Raw genomic sequence first — 26,719 nt, forward strand, 5'->3', positions numbered from 1 at the left:
GCGTGTGTGGCTTGTGTTGGTTTTGCGATTGTCACAACTGTAGCACGCGAGCGCACCGCATTCAAGGCAGCAAACAGCCGATTGTCTGCGATATAAGGTAAAATTGATCATCATTTCTTGGTCTCATGAAATGTTAGCTGCAATTTTAGTTATTTTAAATTAAACTCAAGCATTAAAGATCGCTGTTGGTTTTATTCAAAAGGAGGAAAAGTGTTATTTAGGACTATTTTCTTTTTGAAGGCAGCAGGGAGGGTGTTCGTCACATTCTCTCAGTTTGGTCCGATTAATAAAACCGTGAAAACAACTTACGGTAATTAGCCCACACACTTACCATTTTAAAGTATTTATCTGCTTTAGTTCTAGACTAAAAAGAACAACTGATTGTCATTGAAAAGTTAGGGAATAAATCAACTTTCTTCCAAACTCGGCGTGCTCCGTCCGTGCTGTCATAATACATCTCGTGTACTGGCTTTGGCCAGTTTTTCTGTCTTCAGGGCGAACATTTTGCATTTGCAATAGGTACAATAAATGGTCATATTAATGATGAGTAAAGAAGGTGATGGAATTAAATTGTTTTGAAAGCCAAGTACACAGAACAAGGACAGATGTCTGTTAAAGTCACTTTTTGACGTTTATTAAGTTTTTTTTTTTTTATAGTAGCCTAGGCTATAGCCTACAATGTTCCAGACATCGAAGAGACACTTGCAGTTGCCACTCCCCCTTCGAGAGATGTCATATCTTTACTAAAAAATACTAAAAATCGTCATCTGATATATGTACATTCTTGATGTGACTTTTAAAACTTCTATAAACAATAGCATAATTTTTAGTGTTTTGTTGTGTTTTTCATGAAGTGTTTATACAATTACAATCTGTCAACCTTCAAACTTGAGTAGGCTATACACTCCTTTTGTTTGATGTATTTTTGGGTGTTTTAGGTTTGAGTATGTTTATATTTCTGTTATGCAGGCAGAATTACTTTATGATTTGCAATTGATTTTGATTACAGACATGCTACGCTATAAATTTTTCAACATTAACTACTTTTATTTTTTTAAGAGATTGGGGTGGTCAGTTACTGGGATGGACAGTAATGTTAATGTTGTTTTAAAAAATCCCTATCGCCACTCTGCTATCTTATAATTAGCTGTCGATGTGTTGGATCTAATTTTTCAGTGGACTAAAATTGTAAACCGGCCTTACAGTTAGACTTTTGTATATGGCAACAGAAATCAGTGTAAACAGTCTTACCTGTTTTTCAGTATAGCACAGAATCGTATTTAAAGCACTCAATGCATCAGTGTTTAGGGACAGTGTTTTAAAGAGTAAGCATAACAGTTGGTCACAACAAGGTCTTATTTTGCTTGCAGTGATTTGGAATAATTGTGTAGTTATGTTTAAATAGACAGTGATATGTGTGTGTGTATAAAATAGCAAATAGCCTAGCTTTGATTTCCCTTTCAGTACCTTTAACAATTTTACAGTATAGCTTCTAAATGAAATTGGCACATAATGTGACGATTCTCACCATGGAAGTACACAGCAGGAAACACTCCTTAATTAGGCCAGTCCCCTGTGTTCTGACTTCTTTAACCTGCTTCACATTAATCAATCATTTTCTCTGTTCTTCAGATCTCTGTAGATGCGTGTTGGAATGTGTATCTGAGTATTTACCGGAAGACGCTGGACCGTATGTTCAGAGAGTGGGATTTTGAATTCTGCGTCCATCTCAATTGACTAGAAGTAAGTTGTTTACATCTGTGTTTGTTTCATATTTTGATAATATTTGTAAAATAACGGCATGTTTATAATCAGGAAAATAATGTGACTGCATAGCGTTTTAAGGTTTTCATAAAATCTAAATTGTATACATTTACCATTAATATTTGTCTAAATACGATGCAATGTGTAACACGAAACACGCAAAAACATGAAGGTGGTACTTCAAGCTTGAATTGCTCTGATGGAAAATCCCTTTTTATGGAATGTGCATACATGTCAGGGGCCTGATTAATTGCACTAATTGTTTTAGTTAATTAATTTCAGTGTTAACACATTAAATTGCCTACAGCCATAATTTTGGTCACATCGTGGGTCAATAAAATCAGGACCCTTTAGATAGTATTGGATTAAATGCTTCCGAAAGTCTCTTCAGACATTGTGTCCTTTTGCTGTAGAAAAGTATTTATGTGAGTCCTTGTACTGAGTCACTGAGGAAGATGCATGCTGTGCTTCATGAAGTGAAACATTAACAGCTCTGATTGAGGTAATGGCTTTGTGCCGATCATCAGTAACCCAAGTCTAGAAAAGGGCCAGAAGGAAAATTTGTTCCCATCACCAGGTGATTTCCATTGTAAATTTGCAGGAATAAGGTTAGGAGTGTGAGGGCTGTGTATTTCTATTACAGTAGAAAGCACATTTTCGTTTTTTTTAAATCTACTATAGTGCTATATGCTAACAGCTTGTCATTTGATTTCGAGGTTGCTGCTGGTGAAGGAAATATGCAGCAGTTTTTAGGGTTATAAAACTATATGTATCCGAAGCTGCAAATGAAAAGTGCCACTTTTTAGCTTCCTGTTGCTGTCAAAATCAGATCGAAGCTTAAAGCCAATGATAGTCTTATCTTCTTCACAATTAACCACCCAACCCACCAAGCCGTGTCACTCAGCTGCATCTGGCTTACTAACACTCCCATCTCTCACATAAAAGCCCTCGTCTGTCGCAATCCATGAATTCCTCTCACAGTTTTTGTTCAACCCTTGTACTTCAAGTCATTATACGGCACTTTGTGACCTTTCTTATAATACTTTTTGGTAAGAAGACATACAGACAATACGTATAAACAAAAAGAGATAAGCACCCAAGCTTTTCCAGATGAAACACACCTTGTTTATTGAGCAAGTTCTAAAAATGTGTTACATCATCTGTTTAAATCTGGTTTGTTATGGCCAGTATTATAAAGTAATAGAGGTACAGATGATTGATAGATTAAGGTTAATGATAAATGAGGTTTTTATGTGATGCTTAGTTTCTAATGTTTCCATTCATGTGGCCAGTGTTTACTTTTACAGTACCGTATTCAAATAATACAGCAAATAATTTTGACTGAAGTGGCAGATGATGGGTTTTCATTCAAAGGAGCACGGTGAAGTATTGCTCTCAATATAGGCTGATTGCCTGTCTGTCACATATTACGAAGGGTAATCATTTGACTTAATACATTTCCCTTCAGACCAATAAAGTATCTTTCTATAAATACCCAATTGACCCTCCACACATATTCTCCATTGTATAAGACATGAAGATTCCTTTGGCATGAGAAGCTCTATGCCACTTAACCAAATGAAAACGGGTTCAAAGCAGTCCTTTGTGAAACAAAGTGCAGAATGTCTGTAGCCTTTAAATATAAACCAAATTGATTTTTCCCCACACATGGCCATGGAAAAGAACACCCTCAACCCTTTCACTGTTCGACACAGATGACTGCACACCAGAAAAGAGGGCTTTTCATTCTCTAGCCTAATTAGCTTTGGGGGTCTTTGTCAGGAACCTCTTTGACAAGAGCGTTTAAATATTTAGCTGTACTAATTTCATTTTATAACCATAGATGTCTAAATGTGCAAATTTGGCTAAATGCTGAGCATTATTCTAAAGCTGCAAGTACATTTGTGTATATCTTTTCCCACAAGGACCAATCTGTTCACACAGAATCATTTTAAGATTATTAATGCATGATGCAATCTTAAATAATTTTAAGATTATTAATGCATGATGATTAGTTGCTTGTTGGCTGCGTGCAAAATTATTACTGTATAGGACAATTCTTTAGAAATGCGAGTGCTTGGATGGGCATTTACCTAGTTTTGGCCCTAGAGACTTTAGCCCAGACGTGTTGAAATTGGTAGGATGATTTGCTTTAAAATCACTACTGAAAAATTGTTAAACTGATACTGATTTGTTGCTGTCAATGTTTGATCGAGAAGCAGGCTTATAATTTAATGATTAAACAGTTTCTTTTGTCAACCTGGTGTTTATATTCACTATTCAGACATGAAAGTAGTGTAAGCAAACGTTAAAGTTTGTTATTGGCCCATCATAGAGGAAGACTGTGGGAGACAAATTTCATGTGGGTGAATCAAATAATGGCTGCGATAACTGAAAATTCTGGTTTGGTCAGCGTTTTTGCCAATATCATGAGAACGTTACTCAGTGTTCTTATATTTTCATCATGGCATGGGTCATTAATATCATTTCACAGCTTTTGTATTTCTAACATATTTGATGTTGTTTTATGAATGCTGTTGTTACCCCACAAAAATATCCACCACTTATATCCAGCTTTGTTGATTATAATGGGAACAATCTAATTTAGTCATGCCACATTTTACTGCTCGCTTATAGTGTAGACATAGCATTGGTCAGAAAATGTACTTTATTTCATATTACATTGTAAAGTGAAGTATCTGAAATTTACTCAAACTGGTATAAATAATACAGATTTTTCTACTTCAGGATCAATAATACCAGTGTTATTTTAGTATCATTGGTATACTATATATTATTATTATTAATATTTTATTTTTAGTTGATGTATTTGTAAAATTGCATTTGTACTTATTTGAACTAACATGTAGAATCAAATTAGAACATTTACAACGTGATATTTCTCTTTTTGTAGTAAATATAAACTTATGAGAACTGAATGAATTTAGTACAGCAATGTGAAGTATCCTTTCTTTAGCTTTTTGTTTAAGTGTTCTGGTGTAAAAATTGAAGTGTTCATTGTTTATTTCTGCTGATGAATCACCTCTTAGTTTGGAATATGAGCATTATGTCAGCTCTGTTTTACTTCACCAGGATTGTACTGCTCGTTCACATTATTTTCACTGAGGTGACTCAGAGCAGCTCTTGGACTTTCCAAGCTTTCGCTCACATGCCAGCTGCCAGGAGGCACAATTCCCAGAATTACTATGTAGGGCTGTCCCCTGGCCAACGATTTTTCTAGTCGACTAAAGTAGTCATTCATAAGCTATTAGTCGACTAATTGCATTGCATCATAATATATTGTGATAAAACTGCTTTTCTTGACAACTGAAATGGAACCTTCATACATTGAAGCTTTGACTAAGAATATATTATTAGATATTTAACAACCTCCATCTCCTCATTTTCTGTGAGCTTGCACTAGATGCACTTGTTTCATTTTAAGGAACCTTTGCACTCCAAATATGTGATTAGGATGAAATGTTTAATCTGTCAGATCCCAATTCATGTAATATGCATGACTATAAATCCCACCCAGATCTGCACTGACCTTTCTTTTCTGCTGAGTATGAGAGTGTGTTGTCATGGCGAAAGCTTGACTGATGTGTAGACATGAGATCAAGATGTTCATCTCTGCTGTTGGGGCTTTGAAATGTCTGTGTCGTGAAGGCTTCTCCACATTCAAACCCTGCTATTTTCGCAAACCTCTTTATACTTTGCATGGATGCAATGATTTCTTAAGCAGCAGGAAGCAGTTAATGACTAGATTACTGCCAAACTGTTTGTTTAGGGTCAAGAGAGGTTACTGAGTAACAAGCCTAAAAAGCTTAATGTGTAAAATCTACTTTAATTAATTGATTTGTTGAGAAATTTGTTATTGTAGGCCAGTTGAAGTTGATTTCAGCCAAATGTTTTTTTGTAGCTTCAGACTATGAATCCATCAAGTCTGAGGATATCAAACACATTTGATATTTTGAGCTGATTTTAGAACATATTGCTTTCAACAAGTCATATTTCTTCATGAGTTTGTTGTGTTCAGAACGACCTGAAAGTCAGTGTGTGATCCTCATTGGTTTAGTGTATGATGTATAGTTTTTCTCTGTGACCATTTACAAAGTCGGCAAGTGTATGATGCCTTTTGTTGTTTAGATTTTACAAGTTGTGTAGCGTATCCCAGCCTTAAGTCACACATGTTTGGAACTACATAATCGTTTCAGTAAATTATGACAGAATTTGATATATTTGGCAAATGATTCCTTTTTTTTAAAGAAGGGTTTGTTTTATGTGAATTTTATGTTTATTATCATTTCATATTTACCCTTAAAGCAATAGACTGAATCATTTTAAAAGTTAAATGACTGCATCTCTGTGATAATTCCAGAAAGTGTAATATAAATGAATTTAAATAACCTACTAAAAAATATATAGAATGGACATAAATGTATATTTGGTCTGAGCATGTAGCGAAGTAGAATGACTTTGCTAATGCAGTAATATAGAGTACAATATTGCTAAGTTGTGCTGTAGCGATGTATGTGTAGGCCGGTCTTAGTTCAGATGGGGTCTCAAGTATTCCAGAGAGGCTAGTAATGGAAGCGGTAGAAGGCTTCTTGATAATGGTAATAAGTTAAGAAGCCGCACATTGTCCTGGGGGGGGGAAGGGGAGGATCAGGGCTGAGATGGAGAGTTATTCAGTGATGTCTTGCAGCATCTTCTTGTCTGATAAATGTCCTGTAGTTATTGCACAGCCTAGTTCACACTGTTGCAACAAACGCCTGCCAAACTAAAATCATCCAACATTTATACAGGTTGCCGTTTTTTGGTGTTTTGCACAGAATGTTCAATCAGTGTTTATTTATAAATGTCTTCACTTTTGTGCAATTGCATACTTGCTAAATATATAAATTTATTTCAAATAAAACACTTTTGTTCTCAGTTAATGTGAGAAATTTAAAGATGTTCACCTTTATCTTTAGGGAGAGGTGGTTGTTCTTGCACCAAATTACCAGGCTTCATCATCATTTCTGTTATTCTGGTGCTGTCAGCAAAATAGATAATTACATAGTTTGTTGTGGGTACATTTGAGTGTTTATTACTCCCTCATTCAGATCTGTTATAGACAATTATCTTACAAATCCATTTCCTTTCTCAGATGATTAGTGGGCTCATATTGTAAAAGGGAACAAGTCAAAATACCTTTCATTTTGCAAACAAATTGATGAATTGCCAATCTGATTTATGTAACATCGTAGTGCTTTTTTCTGTTGTCAGTTTGTTTAAATGAGTTGGCAAACTGCTGTGATTAAGCAACACATTGTAAGCGCACGGCTAATGGAGAATTCAAATGTTTGCCCTCTTTGAACGTAAAGACAATGACATCGAGGAAATGATATGATTAACATTTCAATAGAGGGCACATCATTAATAACAGCCAGCCTCAAATAGCTGATTAATAATTAGAGAGGCATGATCCCTGAATATATTTATGATCATATGAAAGGCACACAGTTTTGCGTTACTAGGCAATTGAAGCAACTTAATGTTTGTTGTGAAGATAATGATATGAGATTGAAGAACAATTGGATGAGCTGTCATGGATGGCAGACTGTGCATAAAAACGGATGGAGCAGAAAGTTTACGTTTTGCATTCATAATCGTGCTGTATTGTACAGCCTGGAGGGTTTTTGAGTTTATCTGGTTCGAAATATCAAAATTATAACTAGTGAAATAAGCAGGGGGTGAAATTTAGTTGTAATTTTGGTTTTCCTGTGCAGGTGGGATTGTAATGTATACTGATTCAGTATAGGGTGCCGATAGAAATGATGAATATATCAAATAAATATTGTTTGTCGCTCATTGTCACATCATTTTGTGTGTAATAAGGTGCATGATGACAGCTAGAGAAACGGATATTAATCTGCATAGTGTCTAGCTCAGTGTTAATTTGGCCAACTTGGCGTTCACATTGGCATTTTAACAGCGAACTTAAAGACGAAGGGATACGTTCACAACCTGATTGGTTGGCTTTTATTACCGAACATTCCAAAACAATGCTGTGTGCTGGGCTAAATGCGCTCATTGTATGTGTGTAGCCTACATATGATAGTATTTTGACCAGCTGAGAACTCGTGAAGAGCTTATAAAAAGTTTAAAGGAGTCAAAACAGCAACAGGAATCCCTCTGTGTCACACACACAAACGAAGATCTGCTGCAAGGAGGTTCTGTTGTCTGTACCAAACTGTGATGGGCAACATCGCGACTATGAAAAGAAAAAACGGGTATGCTTGAGCATTCTGTCCTTTTTAGGATCGCATCTTGTGACATCATGTCCCGTTCGAACTGCACTGGAGCTTGTTTGGTGCGCACCAGGTTTCGGATGGCAGCATTCGCACTTATTCAAATAAACCTCACTAACAGAGCAATCGCACCAGGTTTCATTATAATCAAACCAAATATGCCAAGTGTGAACACACCCTTAATATTCATCAGTATTATAGATTTGACGGCCGGACACTATTGGATGATAACGGAACTGAGCTGGACGATGACTTCACTATTTTTCTGCAGAATTGCTTTATGGATGAAATTAACTAAATTAATAAGTGATGATCTTTACAATATAACTGAATCAACACTTAACTAACTTCAGCTGAACAATGACACTGTTCTTTTAGAGCTACTGTACATCCGAAATGAACATTTTCCTCTTATCACTGTAAAGCTGCTTTGAAACAATCTGTATTGTATAAAGCACTATATAAAAAAAGGTGACGACATTGTAAAAAACTATTTTTAGAAGAAAATAAAAATGCTGGGAAAAACCCAAAGAGTTACTTGATTATTATTTTTGGGTTTATTTAATATCATCACATCATAATGCAGATTTGCTATCACAATATAGGCCTACACTGAAAAATACTTGTGATTCAGTCACATCTGCATTTTTCCCAGCATGCCAGCATTTTGACAGCAGATTAATAATTAATATGGTTGCATTTATGTGTATCTCACTGAACATGATTTGATACTTCAGGTTTATGAGTGTTGCTTGGTGACTTTTTGTCACTATGTTCTATTGTTTAGTATTAGCATATTGTCCTGGAACATTGCAGAGTTGTAATTCTATGTGAAAGACCATAACAGACTTATACTAGAGCTGTTTAAGTGAAAGTATAAATGAAGACTTCAGATGCAAAAGCCTCTAAGTGCCATCTGAAATTTTCTTCTAAAATGAGCATTTTTTTCAAGCTCGTATGTTTAAGTTCAGTAATTTCACTTTAATGACAATTAACAATTTCAGATGGCACTTAGAGGCTTTTGCATCTGAAGTCTTCAAATGTTCTTATAGAGTTAAAGCCAAAAGCCTGTTTAACTTTCATGATGTCAGTGGATTTTAAAGGGTTTATATCTCTTTAGAGCAATAAATACAATGTTTAGATTTTAGCATTTAGTTTTTATTATTTTATAAAAAGAAAAAAAGAAAGAAGCCATTTAGGACTGGCTCCTGTTGTTAAAATGCCTCAATAAAGTAAATTTGTGGTCCATTTTGGCAAGTGCCTGCAGTTTTTCTCTCTCTCTTTTTATTAGCTGCCATACTCAGTTGTCTAATGGAAATGAGTTGAGTAATGGAGTAGAACATCAGTTCTAACCCTACAGACTCTTTGGGGCTGCGGCTTCGGAAACATCATTTCATCATTTTGCAGTAAGCAGCATCTAGTGTCTCACAATAAGTTGAGCAGCTTTAGTTTGTGTTTCTGTCCTCATTAGACTGAGGGCTAAAGAGCTAGGATCAACATGAGGCAGCTGCTGTCATGAATCAAGCTTCATTCATTAACACCAAGCTAATCAATTAGATTAGACAGGCTTTGGGTTGTTCAATAAGCAGTCTGCACAAGATATCAGAGAAACATGTCCTGTTCCCTTCTGTGCAGCAGAAATTAGCTGTCTTTGAACCTCTTTCAAAGTGTATTTCGTGCCCTGAGACATGTCAGGTAATTTCATGTCTAAATTATCTACACAGAAGGATAATAACATAATACCATTTCCTGTTACTGATGAGACATTATGTGGTGTTCTTCTCACCTAAAAATGTAATTCCTTTAGGCTGTTCAAAGCTCATTGACAATAAAAATGCAGTCATGTCACAAGGTCATCGCTGTCTCCTTTGGTGTTTGCTTCTAAAAATAACCCAATATTTATGGCCATTGTTTGAATATAAAAATTCAGATTTGGCTCAGTAAAGGGTCCGTGTACTTTTTCGTTCATTCATTATTCTATTTCGGAATGAAAGATGAAATTTAAAAAAGGGTGCAGCTTGGTTTTTTGTTTAAAAGAAAAAAAGCAGAAATGGCTGTATTTTGTTTTCCAAATGTATTGTTGTCATCAAATAATAGTATTAGAAAATTGGACGACATTTCCGATCGGTTTTTAATTTTTAATATTTATTTGTACGTTTATTGTATTTCATTTGACTGATCGCATCTTTACCCGGAAGTAAATTACACCGTCGTGCGAAGTATATACACTAGATAGATGTCGCCTTGGCTACGGCAGTTCATTGGAACGAATGCGTTATAAATGAATGAATGAATGAATGAATGAATGAATGAATGAGCAAAACTTGGCCACTAAATATTTAATAGGCTAATCAATTATTTTAATGATCACAATTAAAGTTTTAATTTTATTAAACTGAACAAGCGCAACATTCAGCATTCAATCAAATATTCTAAAAGATGTATTATTAATAATAATGTTATTTCAACATAATATCTCGTTATTTCGACATAATATGTGTGCGTGCAACAAGCAAGATGTGCATTTGAAGAGTTCAGATGCAAAAGCCTCTAAGTGCCATCTGAAATTTTCTTCTAGAATGATCATTTTTATCAAGCTTTCAATATTTAAATTAAATAATTTCACTTAAATGGCAATAAATATTACCTATTAATTGTCATTTTACTTAACTTAAATATACAAGCTTGATAAAAATGAGCATTCTATGAGAAAATTTAAGATGACACTTAGAGGCTTTTGCATCTGAACTCTTCATTTGTAAATCCGGTGACGCGTGCAATGATTTTTATAGTGTTTTCTGACAGTGTCGACTCGGCTGCAAAGATGAAGTTGACGATCGCCATATAGTGAACGCGCCTATAGAGAGAAATGCACATAATGGATTACATAATCACAGAGTAGCCTTTTTGTTTTTTCGTTTTGAATTATTTCGTTTAAAGACATTTCAAGCTTTGTGTATTTTATGTATTTCTCATGTCTGTGTGAGGCATACAATGAGTTTCGTTAAGTTAGGATGAGATGCGCTCCAGTTAACGTGCAATGCAAGTGACCGCGCGGGCGCCTCCATGATAATATTATTGTCTGTTGTATTTGCTTATTATTTATTAAATCCAGGCAATTGGTTGATGAAAAAATGATTAAAATTAAGATACAATTTATACAAAACGAAACTCACTTTAAAGAAAGGTTTTCTACAAAACAAAACTTAATGAAGTGGTCAAAATCATGTCTGACCTGCTCCATGTCTCTCGATATATTGTGCAACCTATCTGCTGTTCACTTTTCATAAATCAACATACATGGAAAAAAACATGGAAAAAAAAATAACATTATAATATTATAATAACAAATATGAAACTAAATGTGCTTATTTAATGGCTACAACAGTATAGGCCTACAGACTCTCTATTTGTACAAATTTCTGCACATTCATTTAATTCTGAATTTTGCACACACAAGTTGAAAGGCATTTGTTCAAATCAAGTTCAGGATAATTGTGCGTTCATTTATTAATCATTATGATACTAAAATCATAACAAAATAGGCTATGCTATGTACAAAAAATTAGATGAGCCAATGAACTGCCGTAGCCAAGGCGACAACTATCTAGTGTATATACTTCGCACGACGGTGTAATTTACTTCCGGGTAAAGATGCCGATCAGTCAAATGAAATACAATAAACGTACAAATAAATATTACAAATTAAAAACCGATCGGAAATGTCGTCCAATTTTCTAATACTATTATTTGATGACAACAATACATTTGGAAAACAAAATACAGCCATTTCTGCTTTTTTTCTTTTAAATAAAAAACCAAGCTGCACCCTTTTTTAAATTTCATCTTTCATTCCGAAATAGAATAATGAATGAACGAAAAAGTACACGGACCGTAAAGACATTTATAATTTTTTTTCTATTTCAAATAAATGCTGTTCTTTTGAACTTTCTATTAATCAAAGAATCCCAAAAATGTATCACGGTTTTCACAAAAATGTTAAGCAGCACAACTGTTTTCAACATTGATAATATTAAGAAATGTTTCTTGAGCACTAAATCAGCATATCAGAATGAAGTGACACATGCTACATTTACATGGACACTTTGTTTTTTCAATTGGAATGAAATCATTCCGATTGATGAATCCAAACGTAGTGTTTACATGAACGCTAAATAAAGTGATTGGGTTGATGTTCGCGTTTGTGTCACAACTTCACAAGCTTCAAATCACACTTTATTTTTTGACATGAGCACAGTGCACGAATATACAGTTTCTCGCTGTTTGCACTTACTATTTTCCTAAATTGATTCTTTGTTTTAAAGATCAGACTTAATATTTACTTATTTCGGGTCCAAATTAGGAGACTACGAGCACATGAAGCTTTGTGACGTGCTGCTTATATTTATTTAGCAGTAAAAACTCCCCTTCCCGCACCCAAAACAAGGCGTCTATGGATGAAAGTCTGAAACAAGGACTAGTGGGACGTTGTTCTGCTCCACTTCACAGGCCCTGTCCCAAATGGCACCCTAAGCACTCACAGTTTTCCTACGAGTTCGCACTTTTGTGACGTAACGGCACTTTGACTGTCGGGAAGAGGTCTGTGGCGGAGCTCACTTCAGTGCGGGCTCAGCAAAAGTAGGGCTGGGAATCACTGGGTACTTCACGATACGCGATACATTGTTCACGATACCAATAATATCACGATATGGCGATACTGCGATAATCGATATATTATCAGTAATAACTCACAATATATCATGTTTTAAGAAATAAAAAGTTTTTTTTTTTAATTAGGAAAATGAATCTCCATTTAGTTTTTGGATGAAACCATTGCACACGTCATTTAACGTCATTGCACACACGCAGTACTTTCCAGTTTCGTTTTTTATCCGATCAAGTGTTTATGTGTCCTCTTGATCGGATTAGAAAAGGTTTAAACCACATCTTACAATCCAAAATTAAATTTGAATTGGGTTTCGCCAATTCATTCTGATTGATGTTTCCAACTGTGCGAGTAGTCCGATTACAATCAGATTATTAGGGTCCTGTCCATGTAAACGCAGCTACTGGCATCACAGGAATAAATTATATTTTTAAATATAGGCTATTAAAACAGATAACAATTATTCTATATTATAATAATATTTCACAATATTGCAGTTTTAGTGGATTTTTGGTCAAATTGATGCAGCCTTGGTAAGCATAGGTAAAATATTTCAAAAACAAACCAACCCCAAACTTTTGAACGGTATTGTATTTAATAAGCATGCAAGAGACAGGGAATATGTAGAATTTTGTGAATGAAGGGGATCGGAAGGGAAATCTGTGGAGTTTTACACACATACATTCTATATGAGTCTGGTTATAACCTTGATGTTGCTTTCTTTTCTTTTCAGTCTTTAAAAATGTTTAAAGTACATCCCTATTCAGCTAAAACATTTTCCTCTGAATCTTTGTGTGTGCAGCTGTGTGGGAGAAATGTTTATGTATTTTCACAATGCAATGTTTATATATTTTTCTACTGCTGTCTTGTTTCGTTTAGCCTGTGTAAAACTTACTGATAGCTATGATTATTCATAGTTACAGTTGTGAAACAAAATGACATGCTATTGTTAAATTTCACAAACCCTACATATTACTAGTTGTGAATTTTTTTTCTCCATAACTGAAATGCTAGGCACAAACAACTCTGAGAGAGTGCTCCTGCTGATGTTATCGTTTTTTTAGTCCCTCTGACAGCTCATTGAAGTGCCTGCTTTCCTCTGCTGCCATGACCTCCACACCACCACCTCTTATGAAGAAGCACAGTCAGACTGATCTTGTGAGTCGCCTCAAGTCCCGCAAGGTTCTGGGTGTCGGCGGGGAGGATGATGACGGAGAGGTGCACAGATCAAAGGTAACGTCCCACCTGACTGCATCAGTTTTATTGGCAAAATTTACAGACTTTCAGCTGTTTGCAATGACCAAATCAAACAAAAGTAATTGAAATAGCTCAACACAACAAATATTTCAAGTGGTTTCCCCAAATTCAACTGAAAATGCAACTTTTAATGACTTCTGCAGTCTCAAAATCATCCAACCTCTTTATGGCAAGCATCTTTAGTACTTAGTAGAAAACCCGTTTGCTGTTATGACCTGCTGCAAACGAGATGTATAACCAGACAACAGCTTCTGGAACCGTTGCTGAGGAATCTTAGCCAATTCCTCATGAGCAATGGCCACCATGCTACAACCACTGCCTTCAAATCCCACCGGAGATCAGAAGTCAGGTGACTGTGATAGCCACTGTAGAATCTTCCAGGACTTCTTCTGCAACCAAGCCTTGGTGGAATTTGAGGTAGGGATCATTGGGATCATTGGGAATTTGAGCTTGGGATCATTGTCCTGTTGGAAAACCAATGACGCCCAAGCTTCAGCTTCCTCACTGATGGCATGACGATTTTCTCCTAGGATTTCCTGATACTTCAATGAATCCATCTTGCTTTCCACACGCTGCAGGTTCCCAGTGCCAGAGGATGCAAAGCAGCCCGCTTCATTCTTCTTCCTCCAGACATACCGCTGATCCATAGGGCCGAAAAGTTCCACAGAACAGAATCCCAAAACTTCTGTCTTATTTTTATGATTCTGTGCACTTTTCTTGTGCTTTTAGGTCAGTAGTGGTGTACGTCTTGGAGTTCTGGCGTGGAAACCGCATGCACTTAGTACTCGCCTTACTGTGCAAGCTGAAACCTCAGTGCCTGTTGCCACCAAGTCTTGCAGCAGGTATTTTGTAGCCACTCAAGTTATTTTTTAAACCTGCCTTCTCAGAAATCTGGTTGCAGCCATTGATAGCCCTTTTTCTGTCCTGTCCAGGTAGTGTAACCACCGTTCCTTTAACTTTGATCTTGCAAACTATGTGTAATTAAATAAATTAAATAAACTAAACTAAGCTAAGCTAATTTTTTTGGACCATTCTTTTGACTTAGCCATGTTCCTAACATGCAGACAAATGTGGCACTCAACAAACCTAGCCAGTTGAGGTATTTCATGTGTTCTAGCTCAAGCAAACCTGGTGCAACTAATAAAGCCCTTGATTAGTTGCATCAGGTGTGCTTGAGACAACACCAGTTTTGCAGATTTGTGCTGTTTTGAGGGATTCTATTCGGGGGTTGGATAATTTTGAGACTGCAGAGGACATTAAAAGTTGCATTTTCAGTTGAATTTGGGGAAACCACTTGAAATATTTGTTGTGTTGAGCTATTTCAATTACTTTTGTTTGATTTGGTCATTGCAAACAGCTAAAAGTCTGTAAATTTCTGTATGTATACATCTTATTCATATATTCTTTCATTCAACAGCAACCACAATCAAAAAGCATTTAATTTATTGATTTATTTATTAATTGAATAATAATAAACATTTTGTTATTATTAATAAGTATATTAATAATTAATATAGTATTCTATTAAGTAAAACATTATTATTATTATTATTATTATTATTATTATTTTAATAATAATAATATAAATTAAATATACAAATATTATTTTTGGATTGTTGGATTCTAGCTGACTGTTTTCTGCTTTCTGTTTTCTGAGATGCTGCTGTTTATCATTTATAGACTTCTGTTGAAAGGAATTTATAAATTATAGAATATATTGTGTACAGAGCTCTCTTGCTATATGGGAGGTAGAAATACATCACTCACAAACCACAAATTTATTGTGCATTAGGAACACACCTGCTATGGGGGAGGTGGCTGACTTGATGAGTTGTGGCACAGTGTGGAATGCCAGCTCTGATTTAGGACAATAATTGTCCCCATACACTCATCCTGAAGCCAGTGTGCAGTCATGTTGCACGACTATGAATAAGGGATGTGCGCAACGACTAATTTCATTAACGTTTAAACTGAAATTTTGCAACCGACTAGTCAACCTTTAAGAGTTTTCTCTTCCTTAGGTTGTTGATATAGCAACTGTTCAGGTGCCAAGTAATTTTCATTCATAAAGTTTCTCCTTCAATCTGATATAAAATTTAATATTGTATTATTGTCGCCCTTAACCGGTAGTATAACAAGCCTATAAGCATGATTAATGGTTATATACTAGTTTGACATGACATGTGTGGGCTTACAAAATACTCCCTCACCTTGCTCATCTTCCGAGTGGACATTTCTCTGAACCTTCCACAGAGAAAACAAACACATGCAAAATTGGAGGTAAAATTAAATGATTTGTTCCCGCTCCAGAAATACACTATTCAAAATAATATATTAATTTTAAAATGTAACATTAACATGAGGGTAATTTAAACGTAGCCTTTGTAAAAAATAAAAAGGAAAACATTAAATGTGCAAAACAAAATGAAAACGACTCTCACATCCCAAATATGAATACCTCACAATGAAAGCTTATTGGCACCACTTCCCATCTCACGCTCAGCACTATTAAAACATATGGGGCTTTGAGGTAGTCCACATGAAACATGGGCGGCACTCAGACACAGCTGCCCTTTCCGCCCCTGCAATGTGCATCAATCCTTGGGTGGGGTCACAGAGAAAGATCTAAGAGAACATCCATTAAGGGGCAGTCACCCATCACCCTCTGTTTCAACAGAGATGGCTCAGCTAGCACCATAATGGCTGGAGATGTATGCATGAATCCAGCTCCACATGAGCTTTCAAGAGATGCTACAGTATATTAATAAATCAGCAGTTTCACCAGTCAAAGTAGATCTTTTGGGTGCAAAATTTTTCTGAGCAACTTGGTGGTACAAAATGATTTTGCTCTTCCATTACTATTTGAAGACTGGCACACTCATGATCATGATTTTCTGTTTATCATACCTAATATGGGGCGTGATGTATTCGAAGTTCTCTGTTTAATTTCTCCATTAGTTTGTCACTTAAATAAGCAGTTCCTGTGGTCAGATTAACATGCTGTGTAGAAAGGGTGCAACGGATCACAACACTCATGGGTCAGATCATATTACGGTTTTTGAGTCATGGATCGGATCTATCAGGGAGAGGCAATCGGTATCTTCCGATCATTGTTTTTTTGTTTTACAGCTTTTCGGAATTGCTAAAAAACCCCTCTGTTCTCTGAACCAAATTCTCAATGGCCTAAACCAAATACATGCTGTGGATGCTGTGTTCACCATTTTTCTTATGCAGTGGCATAATGAATGATCTGTAGTGTTTATAAATTGACTGATGTGTGTTTGATCTGAAAGCTTTGTTTGATTTTGCCAGAAGAGTCAGGGGTTTTGTGAATGTAGTTTGAAGATTTGACTGTGGGTTTAATATTGTGAGAAAATGGGTCAAGGTATCAAAACTTTTTTTTTTTTTTTTTAAATAAAAACAAAACAAGAATATGGCTTGATTTTTAGTTTTTACGTTCAGGGGTAAAAAATGCATAAAGAGCTTAAATATTCGGTCTCTACATGTGAGCCGGAATGAAATGCTGATTTGTCAACTAAACATCAAAACGTGCCATCATCAGTTGTTCCTCAGTTCCTTGCAACAGAATAATAGTCGTCCGCTGCTACAGTTGTACGGATTCTTAAAGCTTTTATTGCAACTACATTTCATCTCATTCTCATAAAACAACTGGACTAACACTTGACCGGTTTAACATCCCTTGAATGTTTAAATTGGCATGACTTAAAATGTGCAAATGATAAACTTTAATTTACAGTTAATCCACGTCAGATGCGTGGCAAACCGCGTGGCCAGGTCTGGATCAATACGATCCGTTACACCCAAACTGTTTTATCATCTGCCATTACAGGTCTTATGAGAAAACAGAGTACTCCCTGTACCCAGCAGTTGTTGAGATGTGTTAATCCCCTCAGAAACAACCAGAGCGAGGTGTCGATTGAGTGGTGGTCTCCATAGAACATGACATGCTCTTGTTTCTCGGTGCGACATGCTTTCTGAACACCATTTCTCTGTGAACACTTTTCTCCTGAGAGGATTCAATGACCTGCCGTACTAGCTGTTTTCTAAATACAGCAGCATTTGTTCATAGTATACATTTTTTGGCAATTTCATTTGAATAAATTGCAGTAAATGTTCATGGTCTAATATTACAATAAGCGAAACCTTTGCAAAACAAAAACAGCTGATGTCAGCTCGTCTGTGACATCAGTTTTACTCTAAGCCATTATTACTATTTAGGCACTCCTGAGAGACTAAAACAGACGCTGTGAGAAACGCCCCCATACAAACACACACCATGTACCAGGGCACACGGATATTTGTTCTTTAAAGGGGCCTACCACAGCAACAAACACGCATTAGGACTAAAGAAAATACAATTATATGCAGTCCACATGTTTGCACTGATAAAACTAACTTTATTTTTTTGAGTTGCTATAAAGCCAAAACAATCTCTGTTACTTTATTTTCCTATTATCAATGTAAAGCCGCTTTGGAACAATCTACATTGTTAAAAGCGCTATATAAATGAAGATGACTTGACTTGACTGATCAGGGCCGCATTCTGCAGGCCACAGCAGTCACTTTCCATCAGTCCCGCTCACCTTCCTCGATCACATTCTTGCTTCCCTCTATGAAATGACCTTTGGCCTAGAGTTCAGCTTCCCATCAGAAACGGATCAGGTTTTCATCAACACTAAATTACCCACGCTGCGGAGGCTTTTAGTGCAGATTGGCGGAGAGGGAGACGGATAGATCCCTCTCTTTTAGGGTGGGAGAAGAAAGAGAGAGCTGGCATGTTTAATGGCCATTAGGGTGTATTGGGGTTTTTTTTAGGCATGGAAGCCACGCACATCATTTTGAGATGGAAATGGAAAGGAGCGAGGTAACAATAATTGTGCTAATTTCTTATAGAGCACATCAAAGTAAGGGAAATGCCTGTTTATGTGTTTCAAAGATAAGTAAATGGACATTGCTACTGTAAAATTAGCCTACCCTTCGCTAAGCCTGCACCCATGGTTAGTATTGCTGGATCTGACAAGCTTTCCTGTTAGTACTTTCACTGCTGTTGATAACATCTAGATTAGCTGTGAATTTAAATATTTCATCTACACATCTGGCATATGCTGCTAACTATCGAGATATACTGAACTAATGCTGGACGAGCACAAGTTTGTTAAAAAATATGGCAGATGGCTACAGTTTTCCCAGGGAAGGATTGGCCAGTTAACGTTTTTAAGACCAGGCTTAGCGATCCACTGCCCTTCTTAACCACCTGTTTCCTTTTGCCCACAAAATGTACACTACTGTTTGGGTCAGAAAGATTTTTTTTATATTAAATTGGTACTTTTATTCAGTAAGGATGCATTAAACTAATCAAAAGTTACAGTAAAGTAACATTTTAGGATGTTACTAAAGATTTCAAATGCTGTTCATAAACTTTATTTAAAAAATCCTGAAAAAAATGTTACCATGGTTCCCCAAGCATATTAAGCAGCACAACTTGATAGTATATGATAGCACAACTTGAACAGCATAATTTGATAGTAATTAAGCACTAAATCAGAATATTAAAATATTGACACTGAGGAGTCGGACTGGAGTAATGATGCTGAAAATTCAGTTTTGCCATCACAGAGTAAATTACTTTTTTAAATTGTAATAATATTTCACAATATTACTGTTTGTTTTGTATTTTTAATCAAATAAATGCAGCCTTGGCGAGCATCATTTTGAGTTGGTTCCTTAAGAGCTTTAGCACTCTTTTAAACAGCATTCTCCTACAAAATCCCCTGTCACTTATATAATGATAAGAGTTAGGCTACCCAAACAAAGCATTATATTGTACCACCTTCCACATCCTTATCTGTATGTGTCTGATTCTGTCTGAAGGAGCTGTGCTCCCATGTGGCCACAGCCTGGATTACGAACACAAAGCCATCATTGTGAAACCACCTAGCCTGCTGTCAAAATACACACATTAAATCAGAACAAAACTCAAACTTTCCTATCAGTCCCTCCAGATGCTACACCAAACTTTCCATATTTACAAAATAAATATGTGTCCCTCTACATGGACCATTCAGTCTTGGCAGGCTTCTGCTATCAGCAAATTTGATAATCCCACTTTCTTAGGCCCGTTTTCCTAAATTTGACATTTTCCTTCCATGGGCCTGTATTTTAGTGCGCCACCTTGCTCTACTATATTAATATAATATTATAAGTAATAATAAGTATATTATAGTAGTAGTATATGAATGAATAGTTTATTAATGTGTCTTATTAATTATTACATTTCTAAAAAGAAGTTAGTAAACTGACTAAATTTGACATGCTAATATTGATAAATTCTCATTTTGCAGATCAGTCAGATGTTGGGTAATGAGATGAAGTTTGCTGTACGTGAGCCCATTGGTCTCCGGTAAGACTTTAAACATAATCAGTCTCTTCACATCAGACCACTGACTTCAAGCTTGTCTCTGTCTTTTCGTGTGACATCAAACATCCTACTAATTTAATTGCTCCAATGTTCTTTGGTTTTTTTTGTTGGTTTTTTTGTTTTTTGCTGTTGTTGCAAATCCTTAAAGGTTTTGATTGTGGCTCATTTGTGTCTTATTAGAGGCCAGTTGGTTTGATGTGTAATGTCTTTCATTCTCTCATTACAGGATTTGGCTCCTCATCTCTGCAGTGCTGTTCACATCGGCATCCTTAATGGTGAGCAGTTACTTCAAAATAGTTCATGCTCCAAAATGAAGCAATGCTCAGTGTTTTGTGTAATTATTTACGCTACTGTACAATAGATTTTCTTTTAAAATAAATTAATACTTTTATTCAGCAAGAATGCATTAAATTGATCAAAAGTGACAGAAAAGACATTTATAACATTACAAATAATGTTACAATTATTTTTTTAATTTATAATCGACATTTCTCATTTCGCTGTCATCTTGAAGGGATTTTTGCAGCTTTAATGCCTCTACCTAGAGGTCCCATAACATTACAGTCATTATGTGACCACGTTCTCTGTGTTGTAGGCCCTGGCTTTCCCCAACCAGCTCTATGAGATAATATTTGAGCTCACCACCACCAGGATCTCCATCAGGCTCTTCGGCGGAGCCCTTCTATGTATGTTCAGGTTTTTTTTTAACTATACACATGTACATATGCATTTCCATGTAACATAGAGAAACAAACACAAGAACAAAAACAAACAAATAAACAAAAAATGCTTCACAGTATTTTACATTGATATTCAGTACCACCTCTTTTCTTAGTCTTCTATTAACACCTTTCCAACTCCAACACGTTTTAAGAACAATCTGAAAGGTCCCCCTTGTCCATTGACATATTTGTTACCATTTCTTTTAGCAAATGTACTATATTTGGTGCTCAAATACTTTTCCAGTTTAAAGAAATGAGCCGTATTGCTTGAAGAATACATATATTTATAAATATATACTCTTTCTTTTTTAACTTGATCTCCTTAGGATATAAATAAAATAAAAAAGTAAAGGTGACAGCAGAATGTTAACATCAAGGATGTTCTCTATCATTTCTTTCACACCTTTCCAGAAATACTTCTTCACACTCCATACGCAATGATATAGTGTACCTTTACACTCACTGCATCTTAAGCAAGTGTCAGGGACATTTTCATTATATGTATGCAATACAACTGTAGTTATATAAATCTGCATATACGTTCAGGTTTAATTGGATAAGGTTAAAGATTACGTCTCCTCATTATAGACTATATATGAAAAAGAACATATATACAGGGGTTAAGATGATGACTGATGAGTGCACAGCTGAACGTGATAAATGTCCGTGACAACAAATGAGTGACATAGGCAGGTGATGACAAAACATAATGAGTCCGAACTAACCTGAATATGACAAAGGGGATACTTAAATGCACGCTTCTCCACATATTATTGTAGCATATGTGCACTTCTTTACACTTAAGCTTTTTCCACTCTCAATTTACGCATAGCAAATGCATAATGTAAACACATTTGTGCAAAGCTGTCTCCCACTCACAGGAAATATTCATGACTAGATGAGCTGTTCACTGCCAGATTAGTATGATTTCACGAGGTATGAATATTTTATGCCTCGGTTTAAAAAATGGATGAGTCCATACAATTCCATTTAGCCACATATAGGGCAGGGCTTTCAGAGTGCTGGGTAGTGCTATTGCACTAGAACTAGTAATGACCCCCTGCTGGTCCCAGGAAGCTTCACAACAACAGCACATGCCAGGCACACCCCGTGCTTGAGCTTACAGTCAGCCGTAGGAGGTCCTGTATTATAAAAGATTGCAGGGGTGGCTTATGGGTATGTGAAAGTGTTTTGTGGAAATAAAATCCCTTCCCTCCCTATGCCCTTATTTCATTATGAGCAGCAGCCTATTTGTCTTTTCTCCATAATAGCATAACGCAGCCTCTAATTCAGCATAAAGAAGTTTCCCGCCCCAATTTGTTTAGATTCCAGCCCTAACCAGTGGGTGATAAAATATTATGCTAATGTGATTATTACATACATTATCTGTCTATGAATGCTCAGTAGTAGGGTGCTGCAGCCCTGAAGGCTTTGCTGTGTGCACACATGATGTTAGTATACAAATTTCAAATGGGCTGTATTTTGCGGTCAGACCCCTCACTAAGCTCCAGTGGTCTTTATACAGTGTGACACCTGGTTTAGCTCACAAACAATTCATACCCCTGTGGCGCTGCAAGGTGTGAGTGTTCTTCTGTCAGATCAATGGCCAGTTGAGTGGTGGGAATTACTCAAGCAAGGCTGGAAAAATAGTGCTGGCAGATGGCACTTGGCAGGGTTGAAGAAACAGTTACCCTCCTTGCCATCCATATCCGCAGTGTGGGAGGAGATCAGAAGGACTCTGCACCTTTCCCTGAACAGAATCAGAACCCACACCAGCATCGGTCCTCTGATCTTGGGCCAGATTTCAAGCTTTTTAATTCCGAGCATAAGTGCTTGGGTTTGAGGAGATTCCGCATTATATTTAATAGATGAGCCCCTTTTATTGTTTCTACCTGACTGAACTGATGAACTGACTCTGAGTGTTTCCTCTTCCCAACAGGTATCTCATTAATCCTGTGGAATGGCTTGTACACACCGGAAAAGGTCATCATTCAATGGACGCTACTTACAGAAGCGTGTTACTTCGGGGTGCAATTTCTAGGTGAGAGAGGGATTTCATTTTTCTGAGAACAGTGGGCAGACAGTGCTAAGGGGGCAGACCCATAATTAAGGGACATTTAGAGTGGAGAAAAGTTTATTTAGGCCACTTCAGAATGATTAGCAGGGTTCAATGATGAGATTTGTTTTTACATGGTATATATTTTTTTAGATATTTTTTAATGTATTTTTTTTATGTGCCAGAAAAAAATATTTCTTAATATTTACTTAATATGTTATGTTTTATTTATTTGTATTAATATTATATTTTTCTAGCAAGGACTTTCATTAGCATTAATAATATTAAATTAAACAGCAATTATGTGGCTACATAAGCTGTACATTTATATACACTTACTGGAAAACAATGCAAAGCATTACAGATTGGTTCATAATTGTAACCCATTCTCCAGATGCTTCCAAGCCTATCAGAAGTTGATCAAATCTGGCTTGAAACACTAGGCCATTCTTATTGTTGAGTCCTGGTTAGCAGAGAAGGTCTGGAATACTCTTAGCTCTTAAGGCTGTACTGCCCTCTTATGGCAACCAGCTCTCTTAAAAATACAATCCAAGCATAGGGTTCAAATTAACCAATAAACTCATTACTTTGTGCTAAATATAAATTGAGGAGAGTGATCACACTTACTGTATTTAAGACTGTCACATAATAAAAAGCCAATGGGTTGAAGGTGATGCTTGTTTTTGGTCATTTTTTGTCTTGAAGCTGTAATTAAGACTGACTGTAATTATTTTTTGGCCAAAAAAATAAAAAAATATTCTGTAGTATTAAAATTTCTTTAAAAACAAAACAAAAAGGCCAAATGACAAAAGAACTGATTCCAATGTTTGTGACATATAGCCTATGGTACATTCATCTACTGGTACAATCATCTCGTGGTAGATTCAGATTTTTTGATTGATTGATTGATTTTTTTTTTGTCCATTCCATTCTGCCCTTTATGGCATTATTTAACCAATGCTAAAGCATGTATTTCCATAAGAGTGTGGTGTATCATTGTCTCGGCACATATTTTTACCAGTTAAATAGGTTTCTGAATTCAGTTTGGCACCATTTTGCTAGATGTCTATATAATACTTCTTTGTCTGAATTAGTCTCTATACACATTTTTTCCCCAGTGACATCCATCACTCTCTTGGAGATGGGCACAATGTGCAACGGTGCAATCATTCTTCTTGTTAGTGAAGCCTTCTTCCTCTCCATCACCTTGAGTTACTATCATCACCTTGGCCGGCGCTCCAAAAAAATGTGAGGGAGGCCAGCTACCATGTGTTCACCAATCTGACAAAATCTTGTGTTAGATGGGTGGGTTTGAATAGCACTATTGCCTGGACCAAATGAATTTACACTTGACTGAAAATCAACCTCTGTTTGTGGGAAATTTCCATTTTATGTAAGCACAGTATCAGGGTTATTAATCTCATTAGATCCAGAGGGCCTTAGATCTTGACTTTTGTTACATTAAGTTCACAACAGTGGCTATAATTATCTGACAGCTTACCTGTTTGTAAAAGCTTTTTCTGATAGTATATATTGTATGGAGGGTTGATGTATGGCACATACCGTGTGTGTGTGTGTGTGTGTGTGTGTGTGTGTGTGTGTGTGTCAGGGAATTTAGTCTCCCAAATGTTCAAATTGTTTTGGCAAGGTGACCACAATTCTGGTCATATTATGTAAGAATGCGTTCAACAACACCACAGTACAACCTCCAATAATGTAAGACAAAGGGTAAAACAAGGAATAGCATACATACAAAATTAAAAGAGGCCTACATTAAAATTTGAATGTATTGAAGAACTAAAAATTGTAAATTGTTACATTTACATGTAGTTACTAACATTTCTAATTAATTTACTTTTCAATTTACCTACATAACTCATATGAATTACAAGTTTTAAAATTCCAAAGTGATAAACATTACAAAGTAAAGCCTTTGCAAATACATTACTTTTGAATTTGGACTCCCAACAGTACATTTTGTGATATGGTAAAACAATAACGGATGTAGTATTAAATTGTATTTAAAGTGTGTATTTCAGAAAATACCTTATTAACTTTGCAGTTGTATTTATTACTGTCTTTGACAAATCCATCTATTTGTGGCTCCAAACAAAGAAATTCTACCCCTGCTAATTCAGGCGTAATTAGTTTACTTTTTCTGCTTTACATATACCTAATGGACATTTACACAACAGGTACTAAAGTAAATAGTGTAATTTATTAATTTAGCACAACTCCTCTTTTATTACGGATAAAATCCTTTTTTTCTCGTGTTTTCTCGGACTCGTTGTATGATCTGCGTGTTACTCATGGTTTAACTTTTACAAATGTAACTATATGTATTAAAGGGACAGTTCACCCCAAAATTGAAGTGCACTATCTACTTTCATTTTGTTCCAAAACGTATGATTATCTATAATCTGTGGAGTAAAAAAGGAGTATTCAATCTGAATTCATATGATGGTTCCTGTGTATCTCATCATCAACAGCAAACTTCGGAGAATTTACTTTTTGTTTGAACTCTTTTTAAAAACTATCATTATGCACAACAATAGTACATTTTAGAATTGTATTTAGTAAGAAATACTTTATGCCTTTAGTGATCTTTGCATGAAGTCAACAATGCAGATCAGCAGTAGCTTTAAAATGTAGCACTTTCATAAATATAAAATATGTCAGTAAAATATATAGTCAGTGATTAAAACTTCTGTTCAACTTCCACATAAAAAAATGTTAGCATGTTGAAATTCTATTCTATTTATTCACCTCTTATAGTCACTATAATGTAGCCATAATTGAGAATGTTGCAGCTCTTTTATCACACCATCAACATCTGGGCCAACATCAGCTAAATTTAATTGCGATTAATAATAGTATAAATGATTATTCTATAATTAGATATAGCAAGTGTCATTCCTAATAGTATGCTTCCATCAATGAACTGTCATTTGAGATGTGACCAGTCACATTACCCTTCCATAGATCTCAGATGCTGCTTCCAGTAAAACACAAATGGCTTTGTTCCAAAGGGAAATCAATAGGATTAGATATATGTATGCGTTGGAGATAGCTAGATAGTATTTTAGGTGTTTGTTAAGAGGTGGTCTGATTAACCCATTTCATAATTTGATATTAACTGCATAACTTCAGAAGTAAACTGCTGTTTGTTTATTTATACTGTGCATCTCTCTTTTAATGAACTGTTTAGTAATACTCTGTTAACTAGCAAGACAATGGACCATGATTCGATTGTCAAGTCAAAGCACAGTTAATGATTATACAGTAGATTTTGGTCACTTTTTGCTCTGTAAATATTTGAATGATTAAGGAATGTGTAACACTTCTTAAACGTCTGTAAACGTGCAATTTTTTTTGTATTTTGTTTTTGTTATGGACAAAGATGATTACTGTCAGTTTTACAATCTTTGCTTAAGTTTCTTATACACACGTTTGGTTTGACAGTTACTTTTTGTACAGTGAATGTGCTTAATTAATAAATCTGTAAAGTTTTTCAAATGC

The 26,719-nt window shown here is 35.7% G+C and overlaps 1 protein-coding gene across 1 annotated transcript; it reads left to right on the forward strand.

Moving 5' to 3' along the window:
* Positions 1 to 26,719, forward strand: tp53i11a (tumor protein p53 inducible protein 11a). Its single transcript, XM_084109558.1, has 8 exons — positions 1 to 97; positions 1,633 to 1,743; positions 13,791 to 13,959; positions 20,346 to 20,404; positions 20,649 to 20,697; positions 21,018 to 21,108; positions 23,084 to 23,185; positions 24,319 to 26,719. Exons 3-8 carry the CDS (start codon positions 13,834 to 13,836, stop codon positions 24,450 to 24,452), a joined length of 561 nt encoding a protein of 186 aa, XP_083965684.1. The 5' UTR covers positions 1 to 97; positions 1,633 to 1,743; positions 13,791 to 13,833; the 3' UTR covers positions 24,453 to 26,719.

The sequence above is a fragment of the Abramis brama genome (assembly GCF_963993115.1).
Source record: "Abramis brama genome assembly, chromosome: 3".
Classification (NCBI taxonomy): Eukaryota; Metazoa; Chordata; class Actinopteri; order Cypriniformes; family Leuciscidae; genus Abramis; species Abramis brama.

Coding starts and splice junctions, on each gene's coding strand:
- tp53i11a (XM_084109558.1), top strand. CDS start 13,834: ATGACCTCCACACCACCACCTCTTATGAAGAAGCACAGTCAGACTGAT. Junction 13,960..20,345: donor GAGAGGTGCACAGATCAAAG/GTAACGTCCCAC, acceptor CTCATTTTGCAG/ATCAGTCAGATGTTGGGTAA. Junction 21,109..23,083: donor CTTCGGCGGAGCCCTTCTAT/GTATGTTCAGGT, acceptor TCTTCCCAACAG/GTATCTCATTAATCCTGTGG.